We start from the raw sequence: 15,610 nt of genomic DNA on the forward strand, positions 1-15,610 counted from the left end.
AACATTTTGAGTCACAAAATATATTCACAAATGCCATAATCATTACAAAATCAATAACTGTAACCTCCTCCGTATGCAGTTGACCAAGAAATCGACAAGATAAACTATCCAAATGTAAAAGTCAAGAGATACACAAAACAGGATTATTTGGTGATAGCATGTACAGTTTATTAAAACAATAAATATAAATAAATATATAGGCATCTCCAAAAATATAAAGTGTTACACAGTTAGTCACTGTACATGTTTCTCTCTTATGGATCCCCACTGTAAATGATCAACAACATTGAGGCTTTATGGGGCATTACCTTTACTAATTGTACATAGATGCTAGCTAATGTATAAAATGATTTAATTGTATCCTAGTGTGTGGCATAAGGTTTGGCCAGGTGCTTCCCAATCCTCTGACATATCTCATTAAAGCTGTCATATAAAGCGATGACTTTCAGGACACACTGATTTCATTCTAAAGTGGACACAACACAGACCATGTCATTGACAGCCGACCGCCAAGTTTTCTCAAACTCGGTGGCAACACTGCTGCGCGCACCCACACCCACACCCACACACACACCCACACACACAGGGAATATCGTAAACGACAATGGTGTCAGATCAACCTTATTAAGCGCAAGAAGTTGTTGTTCTTTTAGAGTGGAGTCAATCCAGTTCAATTCTGTCATGGTAAAGATGCAAAGGCACTCCTGTTACAACAATTTATAGATATATACAGTATATACTGTATGTACAAATTACATTCTAAATAATAAAGCTAGTGGAAACATTTGCATTCTTTTCAAACATTTACAGAAACATGTACTTGACAGTAAAATACATGGAAAATGAAGCTAATCAAAAGAAAGCGAAGTGTCTAGAGGGAAGCCCAGGCAGCATGTGACGGGTGATGAGCGGCATGACAACAGCTGAACCACACCAGTCACCCCATGAACTGAAGGCGGAAGCTCAGACTGTTTTTGATTAAAAAAAGAAAAGAAAAAGAATGTCTTTGCACTTTATTATACATGTTGCGCACGACTAACAGAAAGATGACCTTGTTCTGTAACTAGAATAAATATGGTTTTGGAGTGTTGATTCAACTTCCAAGTCTTTCCTTTTACCACCTCGGCATTCAACACCAGTGAGCAACAATAGTTTTAAGGTTATATACCATTTTTAGCTTGTTTACACTTAACCAGACTAGTTATTGTAATTTATTTTCTAATATTCTTTCTACTTTCACACCAGCCTAAATGATCACAGCCATTTGACTATGCTTGACTAATCTGAGACGTGGATATTTCCCAGTCATTTCCTAATGACAGAGGGCTAAAGATATGGCCACAGGGCCATCTACAGGTGAAGCAGCAGCACAGCGCTCGTTCTGCAGGAGGGACACGACAGGAGGGATGCTACATATTGTGGTCTATGGAGGTACATGCAGAATGAAGGACAGCAGTATGTGTGTTCTGTCTTGTCTAGTCACAAGGTTACATCAGTAAAATATCATTAAAAAACTTCTAGAATATTGTGTAACTGGTTTTGGGTGAGTTGCCTGGAATGGTAAATGTGGCCCTGATACTTCGAGAGACTTAAAAGACCAACACATTCTTATCAAAGTTCAGAAATAGGAGTATTTATTGACTGGCCCAAGAGGTTGTGCATGTCTTTGTATTAACTCTGATTGGGAAAACATTTAAATGTGGTGGTTGCTAGAAAACAATGTCAGATATCCCATGCTCATGCTAATGCTACACACAACAAAAGTAACTAGTATTACCTTATGGAAGAACTCATGCAAATGTGCTAAACCCATCATAGTTGTCTACTTGTTGGACACATTTGGGGCACTGACACAGTGCTTTCTTTAGACAACTTGCAGAAGACAACTACGAATTCTGCAACGTTTTTACATTTTGGGATAAATATTAGGAAACTGGTGGCTCACCAGTTAAATGCCACAAGTGCTGAAGCCTTATCGCTGCAGCCCGGTTCAAATCCAGCCCGGGCCATTCTCTGCATGCCATCCCGACTCTCACCCTGCCTTTACTATTTATCTCATCCTTCACTGTCCAAAAAGGCATGAAAATGCCAAAACAAATTGTAAAAGCATTGGGAAACAGCATCCGGGCTAACCAACCAACTTGAGCATATTCAAAATGTGTTTTTAAAAGTGCTGTAGAGCACTACATCATGTTCAAGTTTCCGCCCAGATCACAAACCTTCCATGTATGGACAGGACAACAGGTTATGCTGTTCACTGAAAACATACTACAATCTACGAGAGTACCCATGACGTGTTTTCATGTTGGAGTTTCATCGCTTGCATTGACAAGTTTCGAGCAAGTTGAGCTCTAGTATGCATAGAAGGAACGTAAGGTAACGCTCATTAAGGTGCCTGTGAGAACAGAGACAGTGTTGTAGAGTATACATCTAGTCTATATGGTACTCACCAGTTAATACCATCACAAATAACCTCGCTCATCCAGTCCTTTGGCAGAAACTGGATTCCACTTTGCTGTGGGCTTATTGCTACTATGGCCTGGAAATAAGAAATACAACAAAACAGAAAAATAATACATCAAAAATGCAACACGTTGCCAGAATTGACCTTAAAAACAAAACAACATGAAAGACAGTGACACATATTCACAAAGCTTCTCAGGATTTTTTCAATGATGCTCTTGTTTAAGCTTACTTGTATCAGGCCTGCTTTTAGGCGTGTCTAGTGAGGAGTGTGTGTCCATGGAAAGGGTGTGGCCAGGGTCTCTGTGCTCCATGGTCGGGACCCCCTGCCGGGGCATGGTGGCAGAGAGGAGCAGGGGCCGCTGGTGGTGGTACTTGAGTCGATAGGTGTCTGTCATACAGTTATCCACACTAAAGTATGTGGTCAGGGAAACCTCCTGGTCAACGCCCCCGGCTCTGGGCCTACCACTGCCTGGGGCCCTTTCCTCGCTCTCACCCGATAACTGGTTACTCCTTTCCGGATCTGAGCATAACTTGGAGCCGCTGGCGTCTGAGGACGGCCTCTGACCTCCGGGGTCGGGCCGGCGGTGGGGGCTGGCGTGGGCGGCGGAGGGTCGGACGCTGGGCCTCGGGCTGGTCTGGGACGGCTCCTGGAGCAGACGGGGTTTAAAGCAGTGTCGGTTGGTCTCTCCCGCGTGCAGAGGGCCTCGTTGGCTGGGTTTGAAGTGGGACGGTGGCGGCGCTGCGGCAGTGATGAGCGGGCGATGACTGGTGGGTTGAGAGGGTTCTCCTGGGTCGGCACCAGGGTGTGAGGGCAGGGGGAGGGCCAAGCGGACACAGGGGGGCTCGGAGGAGACGGTTTCGCTGTTGCTGGAGCGGTAGGCGCTATCCCTGTCCTCCGGCTCCGACAGATTCCCGGCGAGGTCATCGGAGCTGTTCCACTCTGAGCTACTGGTTTTCCCCAGGTGTCGGAGGGCGGGGCTGTCGGCATGGTGACCTCGGACGATGGCCTCTGACTGGTCAGGCTGGCTGCAGCGGGCGTCCGTTGGGGCGGAGTCTCTCTCTGTAGCACATCCCTTCCTGGAGCTGTTCTGACTGGATCTCAGTTTCCGTCTGAGGGGTAGGAGAAGTCAGGAATGTACTAGTAACACAGTTGTGGACAATAAAGGCCTAAGGGACACAGACAATGACTCGTTTTGAGAGCAGGTTGTCATATTCTATCAGCACCCCAGAGGCACATAGGAAATAAACTTTCATGGAGAGAGCTTTCATTTTGAAATGATATGAGGTAAGGATGAATGGATGGAGCTCATACATCTATGATATGAATCTGAGTAGGCATGCAAGACTTAAATCTGACAGTATTACCGTGAACTTGGACTGCATTTCAGGAGATGTGAATGGGAAGCCTGGTGATCACAGTTCTTTCCCTGAGATTTGAGCGGATGTTTGCCTGAACGGGAGAGTCACATCACATATCACCATGCAACAAATCAGTGTATTTAGTACAATTCACAGCATGAAGTCAAAAGTGGGTATTTTTTTGTCATTTTTACACAGCCTCTTTTTTAGACCTGGATATGAAACATGTGATGAATGAACCGTCAACAAAGAGTTTTCACTGAATCTGTCTGATAAAGGCTGGGTGGGAATAACCAGAATCTTGTTTCCGAGAAACCTATTTGACTACTACACTAATCTTTTGTTTAAAAGTGGAGTGAGCATGGCCTATTTTCAGGAAGATGGCCTATATACTCTCTCTCTCTCTCTCTCTCTCTCTCTCTCTCTCTCTGTCTCTCTCTCTCTCTCTGTCTCTCTCTATGTCTCTCTCTATGTCTCTCTCTATGTCTGTCTCTATGTCTGTCTCTCTGTCTCTATGTCTCTCTGTCTCTATGTCTCTCTGTCTCTCTCTCTGTCTCTCTCTATGTCTCTCTCTATGTCTCTCTCTATGTCTGTCTCTCTGTCTCTCTCTCTGTCTCTATGTCTCTCTGTCTCTCTCTGTCTCTCTCTATGTCTCTCTCTATGTCTCTCTCTATGTCTCTCTCTATGTCTCTCTCTATGTCTCTCTCTATGTCTCTCTCTATGTCTGTCTCTCTGTCTCTCTCTATGTCTCTCTCTATGTCTCTCTCTCTCTGGGAAGGCAGTTCCCTTCCGGGGCCACAAGATGGTGGCACAGTGTTGATCTCAGCAGATTTAAGACGTCACCGCCAGATGGACCAATGGGTGATAGTGGCGCACCCGCAAATGCAGCAAGAGGGCTCGCATGCATGCCGAATTCCTGCCCTTTAAAAATAGATGTGTTTATTTTTTTTCTTTCCTGCTGACCTAGAGGTCCATGCAAGGATAAAAGCTGCAAGTGAGAGAGACTTGGATCTTCTGGCTCTATATTCACAAAGTCCTGCTAATATACTGAGAAGGAGAGTGGAGAGAGAGGGGGGGGGGATTATATAACATGGCGCACTCACAACAATGACAAACAGCATTGAAGTCCAGCTGTGATATCTGAACAAGCGTTTTTTTCGTCCATCTCTCAGGATTAACACCAGATTAAGGAATGTACGCAGCTTAATGGGTGACCAGGTTAAATCAGAACAGGTCAAATAGACAACCCACAGAGCAGCTGTAAATCAGCCGTCATAATACATCATCTACATCTCTTCAACTACAGACTGATTACTCAGATCCATCCAATAATACCTATAGTCCCCCCTTCCCTAAAACCGTATCCTACAGTATCCCTCTCCGCCGAGCAGGCGATCATTTTCAATCACCACAGGAATGTCATAGAAACTCCACAAGAGAATGGCATATGGCAGTTGGGATAGTTGGGACAGATGGACTGTTTGATGGTTGAACTGAAAGTGAGTGCGACCCGGAGTTGAGCCCTGAAGAAGGTAGTGAAGCTCAATCTAGGAAAGAGTTTCTCTGGTCACACTTTGGAAAAGATCTGGACTTCTCATGTTCCAAGTAGTAAATCATTATTACATTTTGTTTTCTGTGAGATGGGGGGGGGGGGGGGGGGGGGGGGTATATGCAACACATAGCTAGTGCTGCCATAACAGGTGTAGCCTTGACACAAAAACCAGCGTTCAAAAACTAAAAAAGTTGGACATTTTTATTGTTTTTTTTACAACTCATTCCAGAGTTTTGTTTTTGTTTGCGTCACAGAATTGTAAAACAAATCCATCTTTAACGACTGAAATACAGCACAGATTAGATATGAAAGATTTGAGGGTTTGGTTTTGCATGACTTGACAAGCTGTGTAATCATGACGGAGGTCGCTAGCATTTAGGGGCCTTTGGCCCTGTTTGTTTGACTGTAATCGTGGCCTGTTTAGTCGGATTGGAATGAACTGTTTTGAATCAGCTTTTGCTTCTTTAAAAGCCGTTTTGTCCCAAAACGAGGGGGGGGATTGGGGTGTCAATATAATCTCTTTTTAACAATGATTTGGTATTCTTTATATTTTCTTATTCTATTTAATACATATATTTTTCCGTTTCAGTTGAAACTGAGAAGAGGAGGTGAGTAATGGATTAGACTTTGATATCCAGCATGGCCTCTCCCTTTCAGACAGTTCAAATGCTGATTTGGCAAATGACATTGCTTTCTGTATTATAAAGATATAAATGTACCTGGTTTTGACTCCACTCTATTTGGGTGGAGTTGACCCTTGCTGAAAAAAGAGAATGTTTGTTACAGGACAGTTTAAAAACTCACAGAAATCACATTCAACCAAGCACATCACATCAAGGGGTGCAAAGGTCAGCCAAACCGTAATGGTGATAATGAAAATGTTGGTGGCATGTAGCCCTTGTCTGATGACAAAGCCAGGAGTTAGAGAAGCTCAGTCAAAACTGCACCAGTTGATCATTAACCAGATATCCACAATTGGTAGGCTATTGATTTCACCAACCCCCCACTGCACAGCTCAGTGCTATAATTCAATAAGCCACACACACACACACACACACATCAGTGCCCAATATGACAAACAAACCCATTTGGTATCCCCCTTCACTCGCCCATCACTTTGCCACTCGAACGAAAGAAAAAAAAAAGCCTGGTCATGGCTCACCTCTGCGCTGGCACTTCTGGAGTTAACCTCTGCTCCTTCCCCGCCAAGCCGTCCATGCCGGGGGAGTCTGGGTTGGTGGAGCCGCTGCTCAGCCGGTCGCTGCTCTCATAGCCTGATTCGGTCCTCTGGATGGTCCAGGTGTCGCTGCGTAGCAGCCCCTTGGGCCGGGCTCTCCCGGGCCCCTGGCTGTCCCGGCCCCGGCTCTCAGACTCCAGCGAGCTGTGGCTCTCCGTCTCCAGACGCTGCTCGTCCTCGTAGATGGTCATCAGGCATTTCTGCTTCCGCTCCTCCCTGTTCCTCGCCCGCTCCCGGTCTTGTTCCGCGTGCCCCCTCTCGTGGCCGGAGGACTTGCTGCGCCGGGGGCTGCTATGTTGTTGTAGCTGTTGCTGTTGTTGTTGTTGCTGCTGTTGTTGCTGCTGTTGTTGTCGCCGTTCGAGTTCACTCAGCACACTGTCGACGTTCAGGACCTCCCGGACCGGTCTCCAGGACGGTTTGGGTTTGCTGCGGCCCATGCTCCCGCCTTTATCCCAGGATTCCTGCCCGCCGTCCTGGTCGTGACGGCTGGGGGCGCCAGACTGCGAGCGTGGTTCCTTAGATTCCCTGCTGACATGAGACGGAGACTTCTCCAAGCGGGAGCTTCCCTTGTGCCGTTGGTCGGCGTGCTGCCTTGGCCCGCTCTCTGGAGGCGACGAGGACCTGGCGTACGCCATGTCTAAACAGGAAGTGGTATCAAATAACAGTTTAATACACTCAACAGAGTGAACTCCACCTCTAAATGAACTATGCACAAATTCAAAGACTCTTCCGCTTAAAAAATGCATATCAGAAAGGATTTGTGCAACGATTCTGGTTTGCATGTAAGCGGATCATGAGTATCAGGCCCAATACTATACCTTTGGGTAGAGGCGGCTCTTCTCTTCTATGCCCTCGTTCACTCTCCTTTTTAGACCCACCGACCACTCTCTGGGAATTCTCTCTGAAAGGCTCCCGGTAGCTGTTCGGACTGCCCAGAGGGCCTTTTACTGAAGAAGGAAAACAAATCCAAATGTAGTATGGGATAGGGAGTCCAAGTTCACCCAAGTGTTCAGACAAATTAGACTTTAAGTCACAAATGCCCTGAAATCTTTTGTGTTCAGTCATATGAACTGACACTGCGTTTACTCAGGATTACTTTTATACCTCGTTGCACAACCAAATGCCCTCAGAGACAAGAGGTTGAACGCTAAGCAGTCTTGAACGCACCTCTGTTGAGTCCTGAGGTGGAAGGTAGTAGCTGGTGGTTGTGGGTCCCTTGGTTGGAGCGAAGCGGCCCTGCATTCTCTCTGGCTGCATCCGTCTTCTTTGACCCTACTGAACATTACAACACAATGCCGGCTGTCAAAGTAGTGTAAATAATATGGGTAAAACGTAAGCAATCAGGCCTCCAGAAAACATATCTCTGAAACAGAGGTGCATGGGTGTGGGTATAAATGCAGTTTACACTAAGGAGATAGGGTTATTTAACCTTAAACCTTATTTCATATAACACCTGACCGACGAGGACTATATCCTCAACCAACCTGTGATGCAAGATTATGTGAACAGCATTGCAACTAATTCTATCAAATTACAAGCCTTTGAGCAGTACTGACTGTACTGTTATAACATTACCATGGAAACTACTTAGAAAAGTCCTTCAAGTGACATTGATTAATCTCTCCATTTCCACCAACAGTGACATGTAAAAACAGATTAAGGATCATAGCTGCAACTAGGCCTGCATGAGTCTAATGAGTCTAATGTTGTGGTAAAGTACTCTTCAACCGAGCCCCCTTCTAACACAACATTTCTCAAATAGAAATCTTTTCAGCGAGAAATCTCTCTAGACAGACATCGTCAAACATAAACAATAAAAAACATGTTTGTAAGGTCTGGTGAACTGAATCTGAGACCATTCAGATCACCTTAACCAATCAAACTACAGGACACACACACACACATCTCATTCCAAACACTTGTAAAACAGCCACAAGTACCACATCTGAACAACACTACACTCAGAAACAATGCCAGATGCCAGTCCAATTATGTTCTGTCCTCCTGTACAATTACTTACGCTTGCTTGCATGAGGATAACAGTCAGATCCCATTCCAACGAAGGTACCGGAACGCAACACTACAACAAAGCGACTCATTGGAACGAGCGAGGTGCCATCGAAAGCTGGCCAACAGTGGACGGAGAGACAAACATGGGACCGTGTCCGGGAGGGAAAGAGAGAGAGTGAAAGCTGCGTGGCACGGGCAGGCTCGCTCGGCCACACCACGAGGGATTAGAGAAGGAGGGAGGCAGGCAGGCAGGCAGGCGTGGGTGGTAATCTGTCCGCAGCAGAAACATCGTCATCATGTTCAAGTTCAACTCTGCACACCAGGATGGACAATCCCGTGCTTTGGTCCGTGGGGAGTGGTTTTAAAAAGCACTCCCAACATCCCAAGCCCAAGCCATGACTCTTCCCAGGCCTACGTACCTTTGACCTCCCCATTGACCCGGGCTTTGTAACGGGAGCAGACGGTGGTCTGACGGGGTGCGTCCTCGCTTGAGACAGGACTCCCCTCCGGGTTGGCATAGAACAGGAGGAGGGGCTGGAAATGTCCCCGGATACACTTCGAGGCCACGTCCTTCCACTTGGAACCAATCTGAAAGCGCAGAACGTCACAGGAACCATCAGTGGACCATTTCAGAACACCAAACATCAAGCGGCCTGCACAAAACCCCATAGAGACGTAAACGTCCCTCACCTCCTTCACCGTGGCATCGTCAAAGAAGATCCATTTGGAGGACTTGGTGTGGTAGGCAAACGCAGAGTAATGTTTGCTAGAGTAACATATCATTCCCACCAGGTGTAGCTCACTCCTTTTGGCATTCTCATCAGTCACCCGGTTAAAAAGCTGATGCACAGAAGAACATCACGAGGCATATATGTAAATGCACATATATAAAATAAAATTATATTATCAAAATAAACTAATCTGGAATGCTTTTCAAGCCCTTCTGAAGGGCCGTCTCTGTTTTTCTGTAGTCTTACCCCAGAGAGCTTGAGGCAAGGACCCAGCGACCTCACCACGTCCTCCGTCAGGTCGGACTGTTCTGCGTCCCACACAAAGCCAATGGTGACTATCTCCGGGCAGTTCATGAGAACACGGCGAATCTTGATGCTCTGCCCACAGTTGCTCTGCATGGCAAGGACACAGAAAGTCAGTACACCTCGGGCAGGATTGATCAGATTGATCAGAGCAATCTATGTGTTGTCGATAAATCCACGGTTTGATTCTAATTAGTATTTGACATAGAAAGAAAAACCCACACCAGACGTTTTAATCACATAATCACGTTTGACCTACAACTGTCTGTATGAGACTGATTACACAAACTCAATCCAACACCCCGTTAGTTTCTACAGTGCATTCTGATTCGTGAGTGCAACTGCTTCTCAGACAACTGGGGAGGAGAGAGTGCATTGCTCCGGTGAGCTTGCCTGCATGATTTGCTTTATCCGACATGAGTACATATAAAGGGTTAAGCGAACAAAGCACTTACAACAGGCTGACGCACACCAAAGTGGTAGACAGCAGCCATTACAGATGAGAGACCAACGGTGGATAAGCCCTACGTGCTATTTATAACCCAACACTAGTCTGGCAGCCCCCCCATCTCCTCCTCCCTGGTGGTTGGAGTGCAATGTCACAGCAATGTTGGAGGGGAGGGGGGGAGAGAAACAGAGAGAGAGACAGATAGAGAGAAAGAGAGACAGCAAGAGAGAGAAAGATAAGACAGAATGTACAGTACAAACCCTATGCAGGTTTGAATGAAACATTCAGCCTTCAGTCAGTTGTTGTGGTCGTGTATTTTTTCCTGCCTAACTTCGGAACCAAGGTCTTGTCAAATCCACCCCGCAACTACAGTTTCATTATAGCCTGTAACAGCCTCTTCATCACCATGGCCAAACCTTCTTTGTATGAGAGCCCGGTTCTAATGGCTGCGGAAACCACACAGACAGGACATATCTCTCTGTGCTGGGTAGGATGTAGGTAGACAGGAAGGACCTACCGGGCAGCTGCGGAGGTCCCCGATGGTGTTTGCTGCCTGCAGCAACTCCCCAAACATGTCTGTCCTGAGCCGGTCGTTCTTTCCCAACACTCGCTCCACCTGTTGGCTGGGGCAGGAAGGGGAGGAATGGGGGTTAGAGATGTAAAGATGTGTCTCATCACAGCAAAGTCAAGCACTATGTGTAGATTTCAGGAAGATTTATATATTCAAAACCAAACAAATATATTTTTGTCTGTAAGCTGTCTGCTTATACAGATCCAAAATCAACCGTATATAATGTAACTACACTAACCCTGCACCCTGAGAGTGTGTGTGTGTGTGTGTGTGTGTGTGTGTGTGTGTGTGTGTGTGTGTGAGAACTGTGGCGGCAGGGTGGAGAGTGGAGGCCCGGGGTGAGTGGGTTTGTGGTCCTCACCATAGAGCAGTAGTAGAAACGTAGTGTACCAACTCAGTGAAGGGCAGAGGGTCTGAAGATGCCCCACAGCTCCGGCACACAAACTGCAGACAGACAGAGGCCATGAAAACTCATTATTGAATGTTTGATTATGATTATCTAATGTTAAATGCAATAATTTAGAGATAAGATAAAGGACTTAAACAGAATAAACACTTGGTGATTGGCCCATACATTCAGTAAGTGTGTATCCAGATACAAAAGTGTATATGTTGATATAAAGTTTGTTCCGTATCTGCTGGGGTCATATTTACAATTCAATAATACAAAATGAACTGTGAGTACGGTAAACTCATTCACCTGTTCATACAGCGTCATGGCAAACTTTTGATGAGTGATACAAGACCTGGATGTGCAGGCCTCCGTGGCCGTGTCTGACACGATGTGCTGGTGTATCCGCTCTAGAATGTTCTCCTTGTTTGTGAAAATAACAACGGTCAGACATATCATACAGTGTAGATGTCTGTGCCAATGCAATGGAGAGTTGATATGATTTGACATTATGATATAGATATTCCCATATGGTTATACCATTCTAAGTTGCCATAAGTGCTACCAAAACCACATGCGGTGTGGTGGTGTGTTGCTTTCAGTGACTCTGGTCACAGATACCTTTCAGCTGGAAATAACCTTAACTGAAATACCCTCTGACCCCTACTTCCATGTCCACAGCCCAACAAACAAGTCTGTCAAACGGACGGCACTAGCACTGCAGCTACAATGGCAATCCAATTCCCATTCAAGGACTGCTTGAAAATGGGAAACTTCAAAACCGGGCCAACGTTTTTATTTTCCATCGTCAAATTATAATCATTTTAAAAGGGGTTTTAGTACACTCATTTAACTCTATACAGGGGATGCAGAAATAACAATAGTGTGTGCAACTGAAATAAGATGAGTTAAACAAAGGAGTGGAAGGAAACATACAAAACATTCAGCAGCGTCGTCCATGAGGCCTAGTTGGAAGCGCTGCTCGTCCTTAAAGGTTTCGGCCAGAGCGTGTCGGAGTGTGTCAGAGGGCAGCGCTCGCTCTCGGCTCTGCTGAAACTGGCTAAATATACTCTGAGAAAGGAAATGAGACACGTCAAAATGTTTACGTTGTTAATCGTGTATATAATGGTGCTAAACAGTCTGGTAGAGATTGAAAATGACACATTGACAGATTCAATGTTTCTTGTTAGGTAAACTCACACGTACGTTGTGAAGTGAGTTAACCAGTGGTTTAGATAAAGTTTGGATTTGTATACTGAAGGTACCTTTAAAGCACAGAAAATGCAGGCATCGCCCAGACAAAAGTGACCAGGAAGCTGCCTCAAACTCCTCCGGAAAATGTCCAACTGCCAGAGGACCTACAGAGGCACAACAGCAGCATACAATTCATTTTGTCTGCCATTTTTTATTTCCCCACTTGAAGGGGGGTTGGGGGGGGGTTATCTGAAACATCCCCGGACCAAGTGAGAGGAGAAAATAACTCTCAACGCAGCTCTGCCATCAACCAGTCTGTTAGCAACATGTCTGAGAAGTACCAAATGATGCATTGGAAATTACAGTTAATTCACTCCAAATTAAGAGCTGGAGTGATGTGACTTTTGATCAGCTTGCCTAATCAATATCAATCAAAAATTCAAACGTATAATATTATTTTTTTCTGTAACATCCACCTGAACAGCGCTGTTGAGGAAGCAGCTGTTCTGGCCTGGTTCATTGAGCAGGCCCTTGGTGAGGGCAAGAGACAGCATGCTCCCAGGCTGGTAGGACTTCCCAAGACCACCAGACTTCTTGAAGAGCTTTGCCCATGCCATCGAGTTAGAGCATGTCCCTGGTGTGTGAGAGAGAGAGAGAGAGAGAGAGAGAGAGAGAGAGAGAGAGAGAGAGAGATTTTTATAATAGTGGCTACATTGCCCTTGTGGGTGACAGTATGTAATTGAGCCTGCATAGTCAGAGCTGTTCTAAAAGTATACAACACATTTTCAACAATTTTTGAATAAAGCTATTCTCCTGATGTAACACAGAATAAACATTCCATACTTTTAATATAACTTCAGCTAAAGATTAGCAGACAGAATGAGGAATGTTTGTGATACTGGTCACAAACATGAATTATATTCAATTTACATAATTTAATAATACAGATATATTTCATCATTAAAATTGCTTTATGGCACTTTGCTGCACTATAGTGAACTAAAAAATACCCGATGATACAGTGTTCTTAAAGTGGCACAGTGTAGACATTTCCATGAGAAATAAATCTTCATCTTTTGTGGCTCTGTGAAAAGCTGTACACCTGAACCTCTTCTAGAAGATGACGTTGTACACAAAATGTAAGAAGCTCAATAAGAAATTACTGCTTATATTGTCTCATCACTGATTAATGTATCTGTTTGCAGGAAAAGACAATGTAAGCTCAACTGAATAATATGCTGTTCTAATTCTACACCTATACATAAACTGTCTGTAAAACAGTTTAGCACCACTACCAGTTTGTTCACTTCCTTTCTACACGTCTCGCAAATGATCCAGAATTGCTTCAAACTATCACAACATAAAGACAAAGTAAGAAGAAGCCAGAATAGGGAGATACTGCTTTAAGTCTTACCTTCTGCAGCCATTGCGGGAGACTTGCTGCAGCTGGGCATATGGGGAGGAGAGAGTTGGTACTGTGGTCTGGCCATGAGAGCCGTCCATATCATCTCCACACATCCCCGAAAAGATCACCTGAGGTTTCAAGGCTCATCCATAGGGAAGCTTGGGAATCGCACCACTGAACATCGAATGATAATCTGACAAATCTGATCAATCTAAAGTGAGAGAGGGGAAGAGAGAAGTAACATGCCACCCTTGCACCAGTGTTAAAATAAGTGGCCTGAATAATAACACTAAGAAGAAAAGGTGAAGCTGCCTCTTTTGAGTTAGCCGCATGTCGATAGTTTCAGATAATACAAAGTTTTGTGACAGCTTGTAAGGTTTATTTTACACCCGTTTTTGATGCCGATTCATTTTCGATACATATACAAGTATTTGCTATCATCTGAGTCCATAGGATGGAAGTGAAAAGACTCACTACTCATGACTCTTTTCCCACAAGTGGTAGGGCTGCATGAAGTAAGGCCTGATGGGTGACTTGATTTGACTTTAGTTGATGTCACTGAATGTAAACTAGTAGGCAAGTCTGACGTCCCTAACAACTTTTAATTTCTCGTCAGTATCCCGAACTAGGTAGGTCGTAAGAGGGACAAGTAATGATACAACGTAACCAACCTACACTATTCTGACACATTCATAAATCTATACAGTTATTAGCTATTTAGGATTCCTTTACATGGACTGAGTAGCCTAGCAGATGGCTAAAGCTACACACCGATAACGGCTCCACCTGTTCCGACACATGCTAGAGCTAGTCTAGTTATTAGACCACCGGTTTACCGCATCATTGCTCATGTCCTGAAAACAATAAATGTTCGCTACGAAAGCATAACAAAAATCACAACCTACTCACCGTGTACGGATGTATAGTCACTGCTCTGAAGAAAATTCAAATTTTTCGCAGCCCAGTTGTCAACATGAGATACAACCTGTCGTGAAGTCCTGTCCCCGAAATATTTTGGAATCAGATATGATGCGGACGGTGCACTGTGTCAACGAGAGCGCGTGTATGGTTGGTCATCCCCGTGGTCAAATAGGGCCCGCATGACTATAAATTACAGTAAAACGTTAGCGTCAGCACCCGTACAGAAGGCGTCATTACAAATAGGTATTGCGTTATAGTAGTGTAGACCACTATGTCGGGTTGTTCTGCAGAAGATTGCAGTTTAATCCAGCAAATCATTACATAAACGGGACCAGTGTGCTAGTCTTTGCCACCTGAATGTCAGCAGCGGATTAGTGATGTTTTGAGAGTTGCGAGGTCAAACTCCGCCCCTAGTGTGCACTGCTGCAACGCAATCCCCGAGGAAACTGGCTGCATGGCACAACATGCTTGTGTATACTACAGCAGGACCGACAACATTTGACACAGCAGAGAGCTATTGTAATTGTTCCTTTGGGATGGGAATAGCGGTCAAATGCACACGGTGTTGCATAATCCTGCAGCACACTCTTAGAATAAACGGTTCTTTAAGAACCAAAAAGGGTTCTATCGCTTGCTACATATATGGCACTAAAAGGTTCAATATAGAACCCATTTGAAGGGTTCATTTAAAAGAACCCAAGGGGTTCTTTGAAGTCAAAACAAATGGTTTTATATGGAACCATTGAGGGGTTCTTTGAATATTTTCAAAAATAAAATAATTTATGATAATAATAATGATGATAATATTTAAGGTTACATTAATAATACATGTTCAGAGGAGCTGCCATCCCTCAGGAATGGAAATCTGGTGATCAAACTCCCCAGAACATCAGCATACATCTTGTGATTTGGATACTGAAAACAGTTGGTCCTCAGTCATTAAACTGCATTCTAAAATTTGAATTTAATAGTTGTTTTGAAAATACAATTACCATGTGTGTTTGGTGATGTTGTCAAACAAC

General features: G+C 44.7%; 1 protein-coding gene across 1 annotated transcript; it reads right to left on the reverse strand.

The window, feature by feature from the left end:
• Window positions 1-47: 47 nt before the first annotated feature.
• On the reverse strand, window positions 48-14,986 carry usp53b (ubiquitin specific peptidase 53b). Its single transcript, XM_047044449.1, has 19 exons — window positions 14,577-14,986; window positions 13,677-13,878; window positions 12,739-12,896; window positions 12,334-12,426; window positions 12,005-12,139; window positions 11,378-11,491; window positions 11,039-11,121; window positions 10,624-10,729; window positions 9,602-9,748; window positions 9,315-9,464; window positions 9,044-9,212; window positions 7,782-7,889; window positions 7,433-7,561; window positions 6,540-7,251; window positions 6,097-6,137; window positions 3,832-3,916; window positions 2,696-3,576; window positions 2,451-2,539; window positions 48-968 (listed from the first exon to the last, which is right to left on the reverse strand). The coding sequence occupies exons 2-18, from the start codon at window positions 13,768-13,770 to the stop codon at window positions 2,463-2,465; spliced, it is 3,282 nt and encodes a 1,093-aa protein (XP_046900405.1). The 5' UTR covers window positions 13,771-13,878; window positions 14,577-14,986; the 3' UTR covers window positions 48-968; window positions 2,451-2,462.
• Window positions 14,987-15,610: the final 624 nt, after the last annotated feature.

This window comes from Hypomesus transpacificus, chromosome 22 (genome assembly GCF_021917145.1).
Source record: "Hypomesus transpacificus isolate Combined female chromosome 22, fHypTra1, whole genome shotgun sequence".
Classification (NCBI taxonomy): domain Eukaryota; kingdom Metazoa; phylum Chordata; class Actinopteri; order Osmeriformes; family Osmeridae; genus Hypomesus; species Hypomesus transpacificus.

Bases quoted from the DNA above. Each gene is read 5' to 3' on its own strand.
- usp53b (XM_047044449.1), bottom strand. From the start codon at position 13,770: ATGATATGGACGGCTCTCATGGCCAGACCACAGTACCAACTCTCTCCT. The intron at 12,897-13,676 runs GTAAGACTTAAA...CTCACACACCAG, and splicing joins TCCCGCAATGGCTGCAGAAG to GGACATGCTCTAACTCGATG. The intron at 10,730-11,038 runs GTGAGGACCACA...TTCCTGCCCCAG, and splicing joins GTTTCTACTACTGCTCTATG to CCAACAGGTGGAGCGAGTGT.